The sequence below is a fragment of the Protobothrops mucrosquamatus genome, unplaced genomic scaffold (genome assembly GCF_001527695.2).
Source record: "Protobothrops mucrosquamatus isolate PMUCROS unplaced genomic scaffold, P.Mucros_1.0 scaffold2119, whole genome shotgun sequence".
Lineage (NCBI taxonomy): Eukaryota > Metazoa > Chordata > Lepidosauria > Squamata > Viperidae > Protobothrops > Protobothrops mucrosquamatus.
Genome location: NW_015388220.1, coordinates 118,277 through 135,572, shown reverse-complemented (window position 1 = coordinate 135,572; position 17,296 = coordinate 118,277). Strand labels below are relative to the sequence as shown.

At 35.6% G+C, this 17,296-nt stretch overlaps 1 protein-coding gene across 1 annotated transcript in view; it reads right to left on the bottom strand.

Annotated features, from left to right (window-relative positions):
* Nucleotides 1-801: 801 nt before the first annotated feature.
* FGD3 (FYVE, RhoGEF and PH domain containing 3) overlaps nucleotides 802-17,296 on the bottom strand; it is a gene marked incomplete at its 5' end in the record, with an annotated part of 44,156 nt that continues 27,661 nt past the window's right edge. The window contains 6 exons of the mRNA XM_015824105.2: nucleotides 802-1,657; nucleotides 3,283-3,423; nucleotides 4,786-4,938; nucleotides 9,287-9,409; nucleotides 14,975-15,040; nucleotides 16,628-16,729. Of these exons, the coding sequence (XP_015679591.2) occupies nucleotides 1,433-1,657; nucleotides 3,283-3,423; nucleotides 4,786-4,938; nucleotides 9,287-9,409; nucleotides 14,975-15,040; nucleotides 16,628-16,729 (810 nt within the window). The remainder of the gene's footprint in view (nucleotides 1,658-3,282; nucleotides 3,424-4,785; nucleotides 4,939-9,286; nucleotides 9,410-14,974; nucleotides 15,041-16,627; nucleotides 16,730-17,296) is intronic.

Below are 17,296 nucleotides of genomic sequence, written 5' to 3'. Positions count from 1 at the left end.
GAAGCTTAATTGGGTGTGACCTGCACTGTCAGGGGGGAAGGGAGTTTATATACTTTTAATATAATGCTTTGGCACCAAATAGCTGGTTTTCCTTTCATCTGTGCTGACATGATTTGCTCATTAAAGTTTTGCATTAGAGATTGGATCGTCTCAGCTATGCTTACTTCATTGGGTTCGTCAGTCGGAACCTTGACATAGAGTGTTCTGTCATTTTGAAATAGGAAACAGATGAAAATTGTAGTGCAAACACTATAAAATGGATAATACCGCAAATTCAGATATTTCAGTTTATCCTATGTGAAACTTTACTACAATTTTGAGGGTCGTCATCATGATGATCATGATCATCATCATCCAGTCTTCATCTCCCCACTGAAATAAAAATAAAAATTAAGGCACCAAAAAGTTACTTACGTTTTTCTAAAGTCTTTCTGTATTTTGAATAGCTGGGACAAGAATCAGTGAAATGGGGCTTTATTTGCATACATAAATACATTTGCCAACAAAAAGACACAAGAAGAAAATTCAATTTATACAAGTGTAATATGAGCACATTTTTAAAAAGACGCTTAATATGATATTTACAAATTATATAAATAAATCCTTATTCAAAAAAAGTTAATTGTTTACCTTCCTGGGTGTACCAAAAATGTTTATTGATGAGTAACATCCCAGATCGTAGTATAAAACATTTGCTTGGATACATTAAAAAGGAGGTGATACAAAGAAATAAGAAAAGTACGGTATGTGTAAAAGTTTTTAAAAAAAGAGAAAAAAATGAAAAAATATTTATATATAAATATATAGAAATGCTTGATATTACAGCTTTCAAGAGGCCTTCTGCAATAGCTTTAAAAACAGTATTTGTCTTTTGAAAAAAAATCCCTGTCAAGAAAAGTCAGTTTTAACCAAAGAAATAGCCCCTTTACATTTGATCATATATGGCAGAGAAGATACCATTAAAAAAGATCCAAGAGAAAACAGAGAATAATAGCACATCAGTGGCCAGCCACAAGCCCTTGTACAACATTTTACTTAGAGGCAGCACATCTGTAACAGACTATACACATCCTTCACTGAAACAGCAATTGAAAGGAATAAAGTAAACAGTCAAGGGGAACAGGAAACCATTGTCTTCCTAATCATCTTAGATAAAATTAATGCTTTCCCCCCTTTCCCCCTTCACCATTAATAGCAATATAAACACTCATAGCAACTACATTGATTTATACACACTAACAACATAGATGTTGGACAACTGGTACTGAATGTGATGAATAAGAAAAAGAGAGGGGGGGGAAAAGAATTGACTGCCGTTTCTATATAGACATACCAAAATATAAAGCCATGTATGTTTTCAAAGTGCCATGAATATTGAGTTCAGGTGACTTTTCTCCATCCCCTATTATGATTAATATCACATGAAATCACTTTAGGGATTGTTGGTTTCCTCACTCTGATCATGAACGTCTCCTTTTGCCGCTTTGGTAAGAATATCCATCCATTTCATTTGCAAGTCTTCATCTTCAGCACTGAAATATATTGTTTGCTGGGACTGGCAAAGTTTGAACACATATTTTGATTCAAACTTTTCACTAGAATGTGGAAAGTCAATCTCATATCCCAGCAGGGGTATGCTGCGTGGTATGCGTCCATCCTACGTGCAATCCAGAAATAAAGAAAGGTGTGAAAATTAGAAAAAGGTTGAGCACAGGCATGCAACAGATCAACAGGGCCAATGATTTGGAAAGGAAGCGGTTTGTGAATAGGTTTTTCACACCTGCGGAAATAAAAAGCATTTTGCAAGAACAGCTGTACAAGTTGGCTTCCATTAAAATCGGGACACAGAAGAGGAAGATGCTGCTATTCCCACATGGTACCTAAGATTGTGGTGAGTTGGTCTTCTACCCACAGGTTTCTAGTTTGTTGGGAAAGGAAAGCGTTTTTTCTGCATAATTTGTGAATCAACATATTTCTCTTTATCATTCTAGTGTAGACATCAGAGAATGCTCGAAGGATACAGTAGCTTTTACTGCTATATAAATCCCATGTATATCTAGTAAATGTGATTTAGCTTTTAAGTATGCCTGAGCTGAGGAAATCTAATTCTTTCATGCATGATCAAAACACATTCTCAGCAATTCTACAATTGCATGGATCTAATATTGAACTTTACAAATCCAAGGAAGATTTAAAGTCACGCTGTCTTAAAATGCTTTCTCATATTTTTCTCTTAATCTTGGAGAGGATAAATGTTTTTCAAGATTAAAAAAAATCCTCCGAAGTATTTATTTGGAAAAAAAAAAAAACTTTACTTGAGACTAAGGCAAGCAAATAATTATTGTGTCCCTTGGTTGAGAAAATAAGAATATATGAAAGAAGAAAAAGACTTCAGAGACTTTGACTAAATTCAGTAAAGTGCTATTGTGGTTGAAAGCAACCAAGCTAAATGCTTTCACCTAGGATTACCTAGCCTTTGGCACTTTGGGCCTGAATTAAAGCCAGAGGCGGTAGACTCCTGAAAATTACAGGACAGGTCTACTATACAGTACTATCCTCAGGACGATCTAACCTACTCCAAGTTTCCATGTGAGTCTCTGCTCAAGGCACCTCTGACCTTCCTGAAAGAAAAAAAAAACCCAGAGAGGCAAAATGTACAAGGATAATTGGCCACCTTCTCTGAGGGCAGATCATCCACAACAGAAGACACAGATCATATTGGATACAAATACAGGAAGGCCTAACACAGTGGTGGCGAACCTATGGCACGGGTGCCAGAGACGGCACTCAGAGCCCTCTCTGTGGGCACGTGCGCCGTCACCCCAATCCTAGGCCTTCAGCTGGGTTTTATAAAACCTTTTCACCTCTGCCATGTGCAAAAAAAAAAGGTTCAATCAGTCAATTTCAACTTCTCGCAGGAAAAAAAAGATCTTGCAAAGTTGGAATTGATTGATTGAACTTTTTAGTCCCACCCAGAGTGCCATTACCACTGCAGCCACGTCCACCCAATTGGCCACGCCCACCCAATTGGCTACATCCAGCCAATGGGCCACACCCACCCAGCACTCCACAATGCATAAGTGGGTTTTGGGTTGTAGTTTGGGCACTCAGTCTCTAAAAGGTTCGCCATCACTGGCCTAACAAAAAGAATGATTGGAGAAAGGTGTAAATATTTTTGGTGCATACCTTGGCCTGCCAGCAGATTAGTACATTCCAGCCGAGAGCTTGAGAATTACCAGTCTAACTTATTTTTTAGTAGTTGCAATATTCTGAGGTATTTACCTGGTTTTCTCCTTGGAGATATAAGACAAGAGGATCTGTCTTAGGAATGGTGACCCACACTTTACACCAAGTCTTTCCTTTCTCATGAAAAAGGAGGTGGCTATTGAAGAGACTGTTTTCTGCTCCTAATATGCTTTGTTTCTGGTAAAAATAATAATAATATATTTATATTCTCATGCTGGAGGCATTTAGAATTCATTATTTACACTAATTCATTCTGATTTAAATATTGGTTCACATATAGCAAATGTGCACAGAAAAATGATTTACCAATGAATCAAACTTTAAATATACAGAAGTTTAGATAACTTTTCATATAATCTGAATAAGATCATTGCTGCAAACGTATTGCTGCAAAATTTCACTTGCACAATAGAAACTGAGAACAATTATTAACATGTGAGAAGTATTTTCAGGCTTAAAATAGTTTGTGAGAGATAGAAAATTAATGAGAAATTGTGAATGGAGTATAACACTGCTGGAGGAATAAATGAAAATTCCCAATTGTCATGGGAAAGGGGTTTATTTTTCCACACTGGCTTAGAATACTGGGAATGGTTGGAAGAAACGACAAAAATAGGACAACCAACAGCAAGGTGGATGGACTCAGTTACAATGGTCATGACTGCACTGCTAAGAAATCAGGTTAGAATTAGATTGTCATGGAGAAAATTGATACAGTGATAAACCTTGGAAATACCACAACAAAAAAGGAACATCTACTATTACATTTTTTCCCCAAAAGACTCAAAAGTACTGGAAATAAGTATACCAAAACTTCTAAAAAAATTCTGAAAATAAAATTCAAATTAAAATCATGAATATTTATTAGTTATGACCTCACAGAATATAAATGAAAAGCTTGTCAAATTATTAAAATATGTGCTGAGAGCAGCAAGAATCAATTTAGCACAACACTGGAAAAAAGAAACCTTGCTATCAATAGAAGACTAAAAAATGGGGGGGAAATGCAGCAAAGGAAAAAAATGACTATATATTCTTAACAAAAATCTAAGCAAGTTCAAGCAGGAATGGTTCCCTTATATATATCACAAAGCAAGACAAGCTAAGACACGCAGAATATGGTTTTTGAAGAAAAAGTGAAACTGCTTTAAAAATCATCAACCATCAAATGATCCAAAGAGAAATGAGTAATAATGTCCAAAATAAAGTATAAAAATATTCAGGTAGCAGTTAGAAGGTGGGGGGAAAAAGGAGAAGGAGAGGGAAAGAGAGGGGCTACTAGAATGCTTTTTCCTATTATTTTCTTTTTTCTGTATGTTATGTCTTTTAAAAACTTTTTATAATTTCATTTTTGTTTCAACCCTTGCTCTAATATAAAGTTTATTTTATGCATGTACACATATATCTTTTCCCTTGTCTTTATTTTGCTTTTTGTTGTTTTATTCCAATTAATAAAATATAACTAGGAAACAAACAATGAAAACTGCTTTTGTTGAGGCAATCAGCCAGTTTATAGTCAATTAAACATGATAAATATACCTCCATGGTTATTTTTTTCCTTTGTTCTCCTGCACCTTCGGTCCCTGAGATGCACAGGTTTGCTGATGGCAGTTGAAAGCAATCTTTGCATACCCGATTTTGGCGACTATTATCAGCAAGTGTCTTAAATTCAGAACATTTAGCACAGATAACCTGGATTAAAAAATAACAACAGTATAAGGAAAAAGTATCCTGATAACAGCATTGATTTCTGTTCCTGAAAACAATTAAACTGAATTGTAACACTAAGATTTTCAGTACCAATATCCAAGATATACTTACCTCCTGCTTGCTTCATTTACTTGAAGAATATTAAGGTATAATAACACCTGACGTTATTTTCTCTACAAAAACAAACATATATAGATTTTCCTTTTTATTCAATGTTTTACAGAACTATTTGGCTATTTTTGATATTTCTAAAAGGTTTTCTGGAAGCTTGTTGGAATATAAATTTTAAAGAGACCATTTGTGAAAGGGTATTGATTGGTGCTTGGTAAATCTGACATTCAATCTCAATTTGCAATCTCTTCATTTCAATATATACTGCTCACAAAAATAAAGGGAACATTTTACCATGGAACTGAAGGGGTTTGCGTTCCCTTTATTTTTGTGAGCAGTATATAAAACTGTCACATTCTCCAATGCTGAGGAACCTACTCCGAATCTGAGGCTGACTTCACCAGCAACCATCAGGAACAGTGTTGGGCAAATTATCTGGTGGAATTCTCAACTTTGAGTAGCCACCCAGCTTGAGAATTACCACAAATTTCAGAAGGCTGAGTAGTGATTGTATTCTTCAAAAATAACAGCAGCAATGATCTTAATTAAGCCATGTCTGGCAACTGAACTTCATCAGAGTTGTTCTTGGCTCTCTGTTGGAAATAACTGCTCCAACCTTGGATCCATTCTCTTGAGTATCTGGGTGCCATGTGCCACTTGAAGCTCAGCAATTTCACATTGGACCCTTCAGTGACACTTGAACTACTTCTGTGTCTTGACTATGCTTCCACCTACGACTCTCTCAGAATCTTCCTCTTTGTAAGCAGTGCTAGTACATGCATGCACATTCATGCACCTATGGTCTGTAAATCATTGCCTATAAGTGGTTGAAAATCAAGGTAAGCCACTTGATCAGCTCTGCCTGCTTGCTCAGCCCGGGGCAGGATAGACAGAGAAAACTATCAGGAGCCCCAATTTAATTCTTTCCAAACTGAACTTGTCCTATTAAATATATCATTATTATTTACTGAACATTTTCAGGATCAATATAGCAGTTGCCAATAACAACTTCTTTTATTTGAAGACACAAATAACAAGATGGAACAATGTGATAAACTGCACATAAAGCCACTAACAAGTGGCTAATTAGCAAGGATTTTTTTAATAATTTTTATATATATCAAATAGAATAAAAAGCACAGTATGGAACAGGAAGTGCCTCAGATTGATATTTTTGTAGTCAATGTTTAGCTCTATTGTTGCAATTTATTGAATCATACCTTCTGACATTACAGGATATTTGATGACTGAAACCTCAATAAAATGTTTAACAGCCCTCATGCAAAACAAACCAAACAAACCAAAGACTCTCAATTTGAAAATAATAGCAAGTGTTTGGAGTTAGGATATACTGTATGTATGCAATATTCAAGCAAACAGTGGGGAAAATTGTGCAAAAATAATTCAAAATGTATAATGCATTAAATATATTAGACTTTGATGGCACCTTTATGTTTCCTATTTAATCCTATTTCATATTTAAAGAAGGAAAGGGAAGTAATAGTAATATTACTTAGTAATATCCAGCATGGAATTAATCCTTTGAAAAATATGACAGAAAAGACTAAAATGTCCAAATATAATTTAAGCACAAAAGTTGCATCAGTAGTTTACATGTTGAAATAAAATTTTCTTTGTACAGTATATAAACCATCTATATGTGTATCAAAAAGATCAGATGTCAGCTTTAGCAGTCACTGTGAACCTTCTGTCAGAAATGTCATCTATAGGCTAATGGAATAGTTCACTGGATATAATTGAAGTGCTAGCTAGCATCCTAGTTCTCCAGTATAGAAGATAAAGAAACATGTACTTAAGTCATTTACATCTATAAAAAGATCACATGAATCAGCTCACTTTTGAATCCTCTTCTCCATAGTTCATAAGACTAATGAAATACACCACACTTCTACTCTTTCTTATCCACCAGCCCTCCCTGCTTTAATCTGCTTGTAAGCATCATGCATGATACCGCTGAAAGCTATCTAGTCTGTGAAGCAATGAAGTTCGATATTCCAGTTTTTGGCCTGCACAGTTAAAACAGCTGCACTACAAGTGATAGAAAGAACTACTGTGCCCAAAAGCCTAGAGCAGAGCACAGAATCAATCACTTTTCTCATATTGCTGAACTTTCAGCAATCCCAGTGAACATGGCTAAAGTGGATGATACAGTTTAGCAACAACTGGAGGTTGGCAATTCTGAATCTTTCATCTAAAACAGCAACATGACACTGTATCATTGAATGTAACTAACAGAAATGTAAAACATTGAAAAGTCAATGTTCTCATGTATTAATTAGCTGGGTTTATAGTCTACCTTTTATCTGATAGTTAAAGGGAGCTTATGCAAAGATGCATCGTGTGTGGTAGGTCTTGGCATTAGAGACAGGGATTGTCCCAAACTTACGTAGTGAGTTTCTAGAGCTAAGAAAGGAGTGGAACCTGGGTCTCTGCAACCATAGTCCTACACCTTAATCACTTCAACCTATTTCTCCTCTCTCTCAGTTTTATATAACAAAGGGGGCAGAAGCACATTCTTATACACAGCTGTTTTCACGTCTTTGGACAAACGTTAATTTTTCACTTCAGACCACATATCCACTATCTTTCTACCAGCATTTGAATATATGTCTTATAACATTTACCTATCATTTTTGCCATTTTGATAAATATTCTACCAAGGTATGCAATTTCATCTGTTAGCTTTAGCTTTTTGCCGCCGATATATAATTTACAAATGCTGAACCCAAAATCCACGTGAAACACCCAACTTTCATTTTTCATAATTCATTTTCCAAACCATACTCTTTACTCCTTGTACAATCTAGCATTTGCTATAAATCATTCCGGTTTTCAAGCAGCAGTATAGCAGCATCTGTATAGAAAAGTGTGTAGTCACATACCCAATCAACATATCTTCAGTGTCACCATAAGAATTCTCTATGCATGCATCCAAACATTAAACAAACAAGGAGACATCATATATGTATTGCTCTCTGCAAAATGTTGAGTCATTTGCTAATTATCCCATTTATGCTTATATATATTAGTTCTTACTGCTCTTACTGTATTCAGCAAAAAACTTACTAGTCCATAGTTGGGCAAAATAATCCACAATCCAAGCCTATTTATCACATAGTTTCTCTGAGAGTCAGTTTGGTGTGGTTGTTAAGGCATCAGCTACAAACCAAGAGACCATAAGTTTTAGTCCTGCCTTAAGCATAAAGCCAGCTGGGTGAACATGGGCCTGTCACTTTCTTTTAGCCCTAGAAAGGAGGCAATGACAAACCACTTCTGAAAACCTTGTCAAGAAAACTGCAGGGAGATGTTCAGCCAATCTCCAAGAATTGCACATGGAATTCTCCAAGAATTTGTTATAGAAGAAAAAAATGGTCTCTTTGAATCCCAGTCTTTCCTCACTGTCACTTTTCTTACTCTTTCAATCAGAATTCTGCCAAACACCATCCTAGGTGCATTTAACAAATTAACCTTCGTGTAGCTTTTTGAGTTCATTTTTGTTATGTTTCCCTTTGCACAGGGGAACAATAACAATCCAGTCATAAGCCATAGATGCAGTCTTCATGCACATGAAACAAGTTGCACAGCCAATCCATACAAAAAATAAAAATGTTAATGGATATTAACAAGTTGCATGTTTAAAAGTTCACAAAATTAATTAGAAGAAAAAAAAAGCATGTGAATAATTGAACATTATACAAAATAAGGCTTAATTCATTGCCAGTGATAAGTACACTGATGAGTTAAACCATGTCTAACTGGAAATGGTAAAACATAATTTTTACATTTTCATATTTTTTATGAATTCATATTTAAAAAATGTAAATCATTTAAAAAATGTAAAAGGAATGAATGAAAGTGCCACTGATTTTAATTTGCTACTTGAAATATATATTTAAGATGTGCGAATTCCAAAACAAGAATTGTACAATATAGATAGGAGATATAAGCACTGACATATTTTCTTCTGGTGGGTGAGAGCACATGCATATTTATTGAGCCCCTCATCAATCTATTTATATAGCTATGCCATAGAAAAAATATTGAAAGTTAATAAATTTGTAATAAATACTAGTATTTATTTTCTTAGCAGAATCTTGAAGACAAAATATGCCCTATTTCAAAAGAATGTCATGACGTGTGTTGCTTTAAACTGCACATGCTATGCACGATCAAAATTAAATTTTATTCTAATACTCACTGCCCCACACTGTTTGCAGTGGTGTCGTCTTTTTGTAATGGAATTAAAGCTTTCACTGCAACTTTTGCAGGCTTGTTTCTCTTTATCCCTTTTTGATTTTGAAGATTTTCTGCAGCACTCAGGCTGGAATGAAAAATGAAATTTAGAAAGATCACTACCAATCAGTAAAATGCAGTTCAAGTCCTATCATATTATCTAGTATCAGTAAGGTATATATTTAAACTATGCAAAGAGTAAAAGTGCAATAAGGTTACCAGAATCCAAAGTTTGTTAGACTGATCACTTTGAAAAATAAAACATTAAATAAATTCTGACAAAGGATGGAGTTTCTAAAGCATACCTAGTAACAATTTCAGATTTTCTGTAAAGTCTATTTACATAGTGTCAGTCTCTCTCTCTCTCTCTCCTTCCTAATATATGATCCACTTCATCTTTCAGAATCTAGATCTCATGCCGTAGAAAAAATGATGCATAAAAATTGGGACAACTCGTGGAAGTCTTTAGCACCTTCGTTTTTCTTTATACAAGGATTCTTAAATTACTGCGGGACTGCCTAGATAGCATAGACACTTAAGAGAAGCACAAAGGTTCTTCTGAATCTTTAGTATTCCATAAGATCCACCACAATAAATATTTTTCCTGAATTAAAGCTTGTCATATTAATATATATTTTGAAAATCTCTGCTTCATGGACAATGAACAATGATCCAGTGCTGGAGAAGCAGGCAGACTTGATTGCAAGGATCTGGGTAGTACATCAGCCTCAACTCTAGGACAGAGGAAGAGATTCTGTGAAAATCCTATTATGACCCCGTGTATTGCTGTACAAACATCCTGATGTGAAATCTTAAGACACTTGTCCCACTTACTGCTCAGCTAGCAGACAACACCTGCTAGGGGGAAGCAAGAGAAAAATACAAATGCTGTCCCATCAGGGATAATTTTGGACATTGTCATAAGTGAAAAGGTCATCCCCATGTTTTCTCTGCTTGCAAGAACAGCAGATTTTAATGGTGGATACAAACTCAAATCATTTCTTGGGTATGGTCTCCTAGAACCTTTATAAAGACTGCCACTAAATTGGAACTTCTAATGGGGAAGATATTTAAATATTATTAAATACATAAAAAATTAATTGCATTTAATTAAATATTAATTACACGTATGATTATGTGAAATTAAGCTTGCTTCTTGTCCTGGTTGTCTTGTCATTGCCCACTTTGAATCCCCTTGTCTCTTAAACAAAGCTTACAACTTGAAAAAAAAGAAAAGAAAGCTATTCCAAATGGCTGATGAAATTACAGGAAAATATAATTAAGTCTCATATATTTGACTCTGCCATCAGCAAGTATTGTGGGCCCAAATGGCAAAAGAAAGCTTAGGACCATATAGGTTGGAAACATGCGGAAGAGGCCTTCATCCTGCAATGGATAGACAATGGCTAAAATGATGATGATGATGATGATGATGATGATGATGATGATGATGATGATGATGATGATGATGATGATGATGATGATGATGATGATGATGATGATATTTAACTCTAAAAACTGTTTCAGGCTTTTGAACATATTGGGAGTTTTCATTTTAGATATAAGTCAACAAATTCAGCACAAATGCTTCAAGGAATAGAGGGCTATTTCCCACTAAGGCAAGGACAGGCTGCAAATTTAAAAGCAGCAGCAGTAATAACAACAACTTATATTGCTTTGGAATTAAAAAATAAAAAAAAAACTATTGAGGATCATTTACCAACATATGTAATCCTGTCTATTTTTTCCCCTGAACTTTACCACTTTCGTTTTCCAAACTAATTGCGGTCATATCTCAATATGCAAAGTATTTTTTTTTAGCATGCTAAACAGCATGAAGAAAGTGGCTTCTGGTCTGCTAACTATTATCACCACCAAGTGGCAGAATTCACCTTTGCTGTACTGGTTAATTATCTCTTATCAAGCACAAGATCAAGCAAAAGGCAATTACTACATTCACATCAATATGTGAAAATAGGATGTTTCAGTTTAACATTGTACCCCCCCTGTGCATTTTAAAGAGCACTAATTTTAACAGGATTGTATTTGGTCGTACATAGTCTATTCAAATAACATCATTATTAAATAACTGACACAAGTGACATTCTAAAGAGAAACACTGATAAAACTGCAGTAGATCCAGAAGGCTGATAACTAACTAACAATTCTTAAGTAATCTGTAATTAAAGCAACTATTTTCTTTCAATGAGTGGCAGAAGGGTGGGATTTAGAGGGAGAAAAAGACAGACATTTCTTTATCCCCTGGGAATACAACGCACAAAAACACTGTAAAAGTACATTTTCCTGACTGGGCCAGGACTGAACCCAATACTCAAAATGTCCTGAAAGAATTGGAACCAATAAAAGAAAGTGGGGTGCAAAAATGCAGTAGATGCACGAGCTTTTTTTTTTTTTTTTAGTGTTTTCCTCTATTTGCACAGTGTTACTTTGCTTCCATTCTTCCATGTCCTTCTGTCTTGTTTAAAAGCTAATGATTTTATGGAGCTCAGCCTCAAGTAACTTGATGTACACATATAGATTATTTTCTCAAATCTTACTTTGTTGCCTTTATTAAAATAAAAAACTTTTGTTGGTTTTATTGTGAGTTGATTAAAAAAAATCCAGTGTTGGTTTTATACTACCACTAGGCTCTTTAGAACTGCTTGAGTTTGGTAATGTTGATAAAAAGGAGAATCTGGAGCCACTTATTTAAAAGCTTAGTCTTTGGAAAGGGGGGCTTCCAGTACGGCCCCATCTAACTTCCAGGTGAGAGAATGGACATCTCCCCTTTCAAGGAGAAGTGAAGGCAGCATAACTTCCTGCCTCGCTGGACTTCATAGCGGCACTAAGATACCCCAGAATTCTGCAGATGGGGTGGGCATGTGCAAATCTTTGGAAGGATCAGGCAAGTTTATGCATGTGTTTGGAATAGACAGCATGCTGCTTCTCCATTATAAACTTAGCAAGTTAATATTTGTATGGCTCAAATAATTCAGGATATTTATACTTCTTTTTACCTTTGGCCACATCTGAAAAGCAGTAACCTATTTTGTATCTATCTGCCATTCCTAGCACAAATGAGCCTAAGTAACTGAGATCAGGCACAAATTGAATAGACAGCTGCCAACCAACAACTTCTGCGTGGTTAGAAAAAATGGGCTTTCTCCTACAGTTCAAGCAAAGATTTCTTACAGTAGAGCCAGAGGAATTCAGTAACTTCTTTTAGCCACATATTCATTTAAGTGATATGAATAAATATAAGTAATTTAATAATCATTTATTAAAATCATTATTAAAATGATAAAAACATATGAAGAATAGTTGCAGGAAAGACTATGGGTGACGTGATAGCAGTGGTCCAATATCTCGGGTTGCCACAAAGAAGAGGGAGTCAAGCTATTCTCCAAAGCACCTGAAGGCAGGACAAGAAGCAACGAATGGAAACTAATCAAGGAAAGAAGCAACCTAGAACTAAGGAGAAATGTCCTTATCAGTTAGCAGTTGATCAGTGGGATGATTTGCCTCCAGAAGTTGTGGGTGCTCCAACACTGGAGCCTTTTAAAAGAAGCCATTTGTCTGAAATGGTATAGAGTCTCCTGCTTGAGCAGAGGGTTGGACTAAAAGACCTCCAAGGTCCCTTCCAACCTGTTATTCTGTTATATGTGGGATAAATTATAAACATGGCAGCAATAATTATTAGTGAAATTCAAGATGCACATGTTTTTGGCTTAAAAGTTGGTCTTGAGCAGCCAATTAAAAGTTATCTTTCCAAGTGGACAGAACAATATCAAAAGTGGGCCTGAGGGATTGCAGTGGAAATATGTTTTTCAGGGGGAAACAGATGGCTGCATCCATTTGGTCCATAATATTTAAAAATGTCAAATTAAAAAGGCTGAATTTTTGGCCCAACCTCTTCTAGAGAGGTTTTGGGCAGTTCATGTCCATAGGCATGTGGCCTATGTAATACTCATGAATGGAGAGAACACTCCTGTATGTAACACTCCTGATCTAAACAATGTCTGAAGAATAAATGAAATAGAAAATACTTTAAATATTGAAATATGATGGAATTCCCTCCCTTGAGGCAGAAGTCTCCACTCCAGTAGTTTCCTGCTGACTGCTCATGATTTTTTCCACAGTGTGTAAATTTTATTTGCAGTTGTCATAGATAGTCCTTGACCTGAGGCCCCAATTTTCACTGCTAAGCAAGTGGTTATTAAATGAGTCATGTCTAATTTTATAACTTTTTTTTGCCATGGTTGTTGAATGAATCACTGCAGTTGTTAAAAGAATCACACAGTCATTAAGTGAATCTGCTTCCCCCACTTTGTCAGAAGCCAGCTGGGAAATTTACAAATTACTTGAGTCCAGGATGCTGCATCTGTTATAAATAAAGGCCAGATGTTGTGGGAATGCTACAAAGGTCGTTAAGAGCGAGGACCAAATTATATGTCACCTTTTTTCAGGGCCACTGTAACTTCCAACAGTTGCTAACAAAATGTTTGTAAGTTGAGGACTGGTTGAATCTGTTATCTTTGTTTGCTTTGGTTAAATAAAGGTATTAGTTATATTTTTATTTTCTTTTAAATGATTTAAATGCAAGAGGAATGAGTATGCCTTAGAAGAGTGAAATGCATATCTTTATCAAAATAATAAACAAATTCAGGTTTCCCTTATAGGGGGTTGTGGTAAAACCACTGTAATCCAAGGGGGTAGGTAATATTTCTGATTGGCCCTCTGGTGCTGGTATTATCTATATTTGTTATTGATCAGCTGGGGAGGGGAAGCTATCCTCTTAAGCATCCTTCTCTCTCTGAGGAAGGGTTGCCAGAGAATTGTGGATGAAGCAGTCCCAGAGACTATTTTTATGACACAGCAGTGCTTGTACACCACAAAGGCCAAAAATATTATTCTAAACTGAGCTATCATCACCCCAGGCAGCCCAACATCTTCAGCCAGCCCTGATTGTAGGATGGACATTCTTCTATCTCCAGGAAACGCCTCTTTTCTTTTCTGGTGGCACCTGCTACAACATTCATGTGCAAATTATAAAGAGAAGGGTGCATTTTCCTCTCTAGTAGCACTGTCTATTTATATGTAGATTTACACAGACTTAATAAGCCGATCAGTTACTAGGCGGAAACACAACTGATTAACTAGCAACAATTTCTATTATCACATGGCAACCCTAATTATAAGGAAGTCTGCTACAGCTGAATTAGGCAGAGCAGTTTACCCTAGAGTTAAATGGGGATTTTCATATGAAAAATACAGTCTGGAATCTGAGCAACTGACAATTCGAAGCAGTCTGTGAGGCCTCTTTTATATAGTATGTATATTGCTATGGTTTATAGGATTTGCTTGAATGTGCAGCAAGCTGCATTTAAAGAAAGTACAGGAAATTAGGGCTTATAGGTTTCATAAATCAGATATATGTTAATGCTTTGTATTAGAAAAGGTAAAACATAACCTTTACTCATGGTAAAAATGCTTTTGTAAGGAAAATGGAGGGGGGAAATATGACTTATCTAAACCAGTTTCTGTTTCCTCCACATACACAAACGCACACACGTGCACTCACACACAGAGAGCCCCATTAAACAAAGCATTCTGACATCTGCTTTAATGAGGCATCGGTTTCACAACTGCTTACCCCTGTAGATGCACTGCTGCTACTATCGGTTCCTGGCATGGATTCCATGGAACTGGTGCTCACTATCTGATAAGAGAAAGCCAAAAATAAACCAAAACAAATCAGTCCTGATATTAGATTTAAAGGCTTTAAGAAATTAAGAAATTCTAAATAAAATATTCAAAATGTTATATACTTCATAATATTTATAATAATGCAAACTTTTTAATGTTATATACTTTAAATGTCTACTTTGAATAAATAAAATATTCTAAATATTTTATTTATTTGAAATAAACATTTAAAGTATATAACATTTTTTTGAATAAAAATGTTTGGTCTAGTGGAGGGGTCCTCAACCTTGACCACTTTAAGACTTGTGGACTTCAACTCCCAGAATTCCTCAGCCAGCAAAGCTGGGAGTTGAAGTCCACAAGTCTTAAAGTTGCCAAGGTTGGAGACCCCTGGTCTAGTGGTTAAGGCACCAGGCTAGAAAGCAGGAGACTGCGAGTTCTAGTCCCACCTTAGCCATGAAAGCCAGCTGGGTGATTCTGGGCCAGTCACTCTCTCTCAGCCCAACCCACCTCACAGGGTTTTATGGTAGGGAAAGTGGGAGGTGGACAGTGTGTTGGATATGTTCGCTGCCTTCAGTTATTTGTACAAATAATAAAGGCAGAATACAAATAAAACAAACAAACAAATAAAAGAACCCTTCACGAGTCAGCCCAATAACCCCTTGTGTTGGCTCAAGTACATTGAGAAAGATAAGAACTACTGTGTCAGCACATCATTGTACTTTCTAGTATTATCCTGACATTTGCAATTGACCTAGAGTGAACATCTGGCGCTATCAGGACCATACAACAGTATGCTAGAAAGGTATTCGAGGATACCTAAAATTTGTATGAATGACTGATATAAAAATACATGAAAGGCATTTTAGCTACTATAGAATTTTGTTCTTTTCACGTTTATTTATTGAGAAAAATGATTCAAAGCTACATATATGGGTGTGACCAAAGCATGTCAACCCTTGTTTTCAGTAACTACTGGACAGCAATACGTGCAACTAAATAAATGAACAATGTTTTTTGACTCCTTTGCTTAACTGGGTGCTCTTTATTTAGTTTTAGAATTTGTATGGAGAACAAATTACATTTTAGGTCATACTTATGCAGAAATGTTGAAAATTCAAAAGAGTTCAAAAATGTCTAAGCACCACTGTATGCATAAATTAACAATAACCTAGAATAAGTTTGGATCATTATCTCACGGGAGATCTATATGGGTCTTCCCTGATATTTCAAAAGTCTTTGAAAACTTAGTTGTTTGTCCAGGGTTGTGTTCCCCAAAACCCCAAATATTTCCAACTACTTTGGTTAGAGTATTTGTTAAATTCCTAGCAAGTTTTCTTTGGTATGTTATAGATGTGTACTTTTCTTCTGTTTTATTGTGATTTACTTTTTAAAGTGTAGTTTGTCTAAAGTCATTTGGAATCAGGCAACTGCTAAATCAAAGCAATTAATTAAACAACATTTAATTTTAAATTCCCATTTCTTACATTTTAGCCTTTTATTTCTGCCCTGCAGGTGAAATCCAGACCAGTCAAAAGATCCGACTGAATATATCTGAACAGATATCATACAATATATCTTAAATGCTTAGATTACTTACTGATGAATCTGGGAAATGCTCATCTTCTTGAGAAAAAGAGTTATTAAAAGCCCTAAATGTTTCACTATTCTGTTTATGTTTTTCAATTGTTGCTTGGATGACCTGTGATAGTTTCAAAGAAAATAAGTAAAAACAATTTTTAGCAAAGTCTTAGACCAAACAAAGCACACAATATTTTTCTTAAATTATCATTAATAGATGTCAATTGTTTAACAATTTTACCTTTTCAAGTCTAAAAATTGCAGATTAAAATTATTCAGAAAACACAGTGTCTTGCAGATAATGGCTAAGAATTTTTGCTAATTGAATACAAGGTTTATTTGAATTGTTTAGTAGAAAGAATGAGACAGATAATGGATCTTGAAGAAAGCAGCAGATGAGATTATAACTCAGAAACTGTTTCCATTTTAAAATTTTAAGTTGCATTACTGAAATAGAGTATATACCAGGCTGCCAATGAAATTATAGTGCAAAAGGGGCGTTGTCTTACCTGAACGCCTTTTCTCAGCACGGAGATGGAGGATCCACCCGTGGGTTGTGACTGTATTCCTGCCCAATCAGATCAAGTCAGCCAAAGTTGTCACGCCCTGTCCTTGGACCTATGCCCAGTCTTGACGCGAGCGTAGCACTTGACTGATCGATGACGTACTGGCTCATACACTAATTACC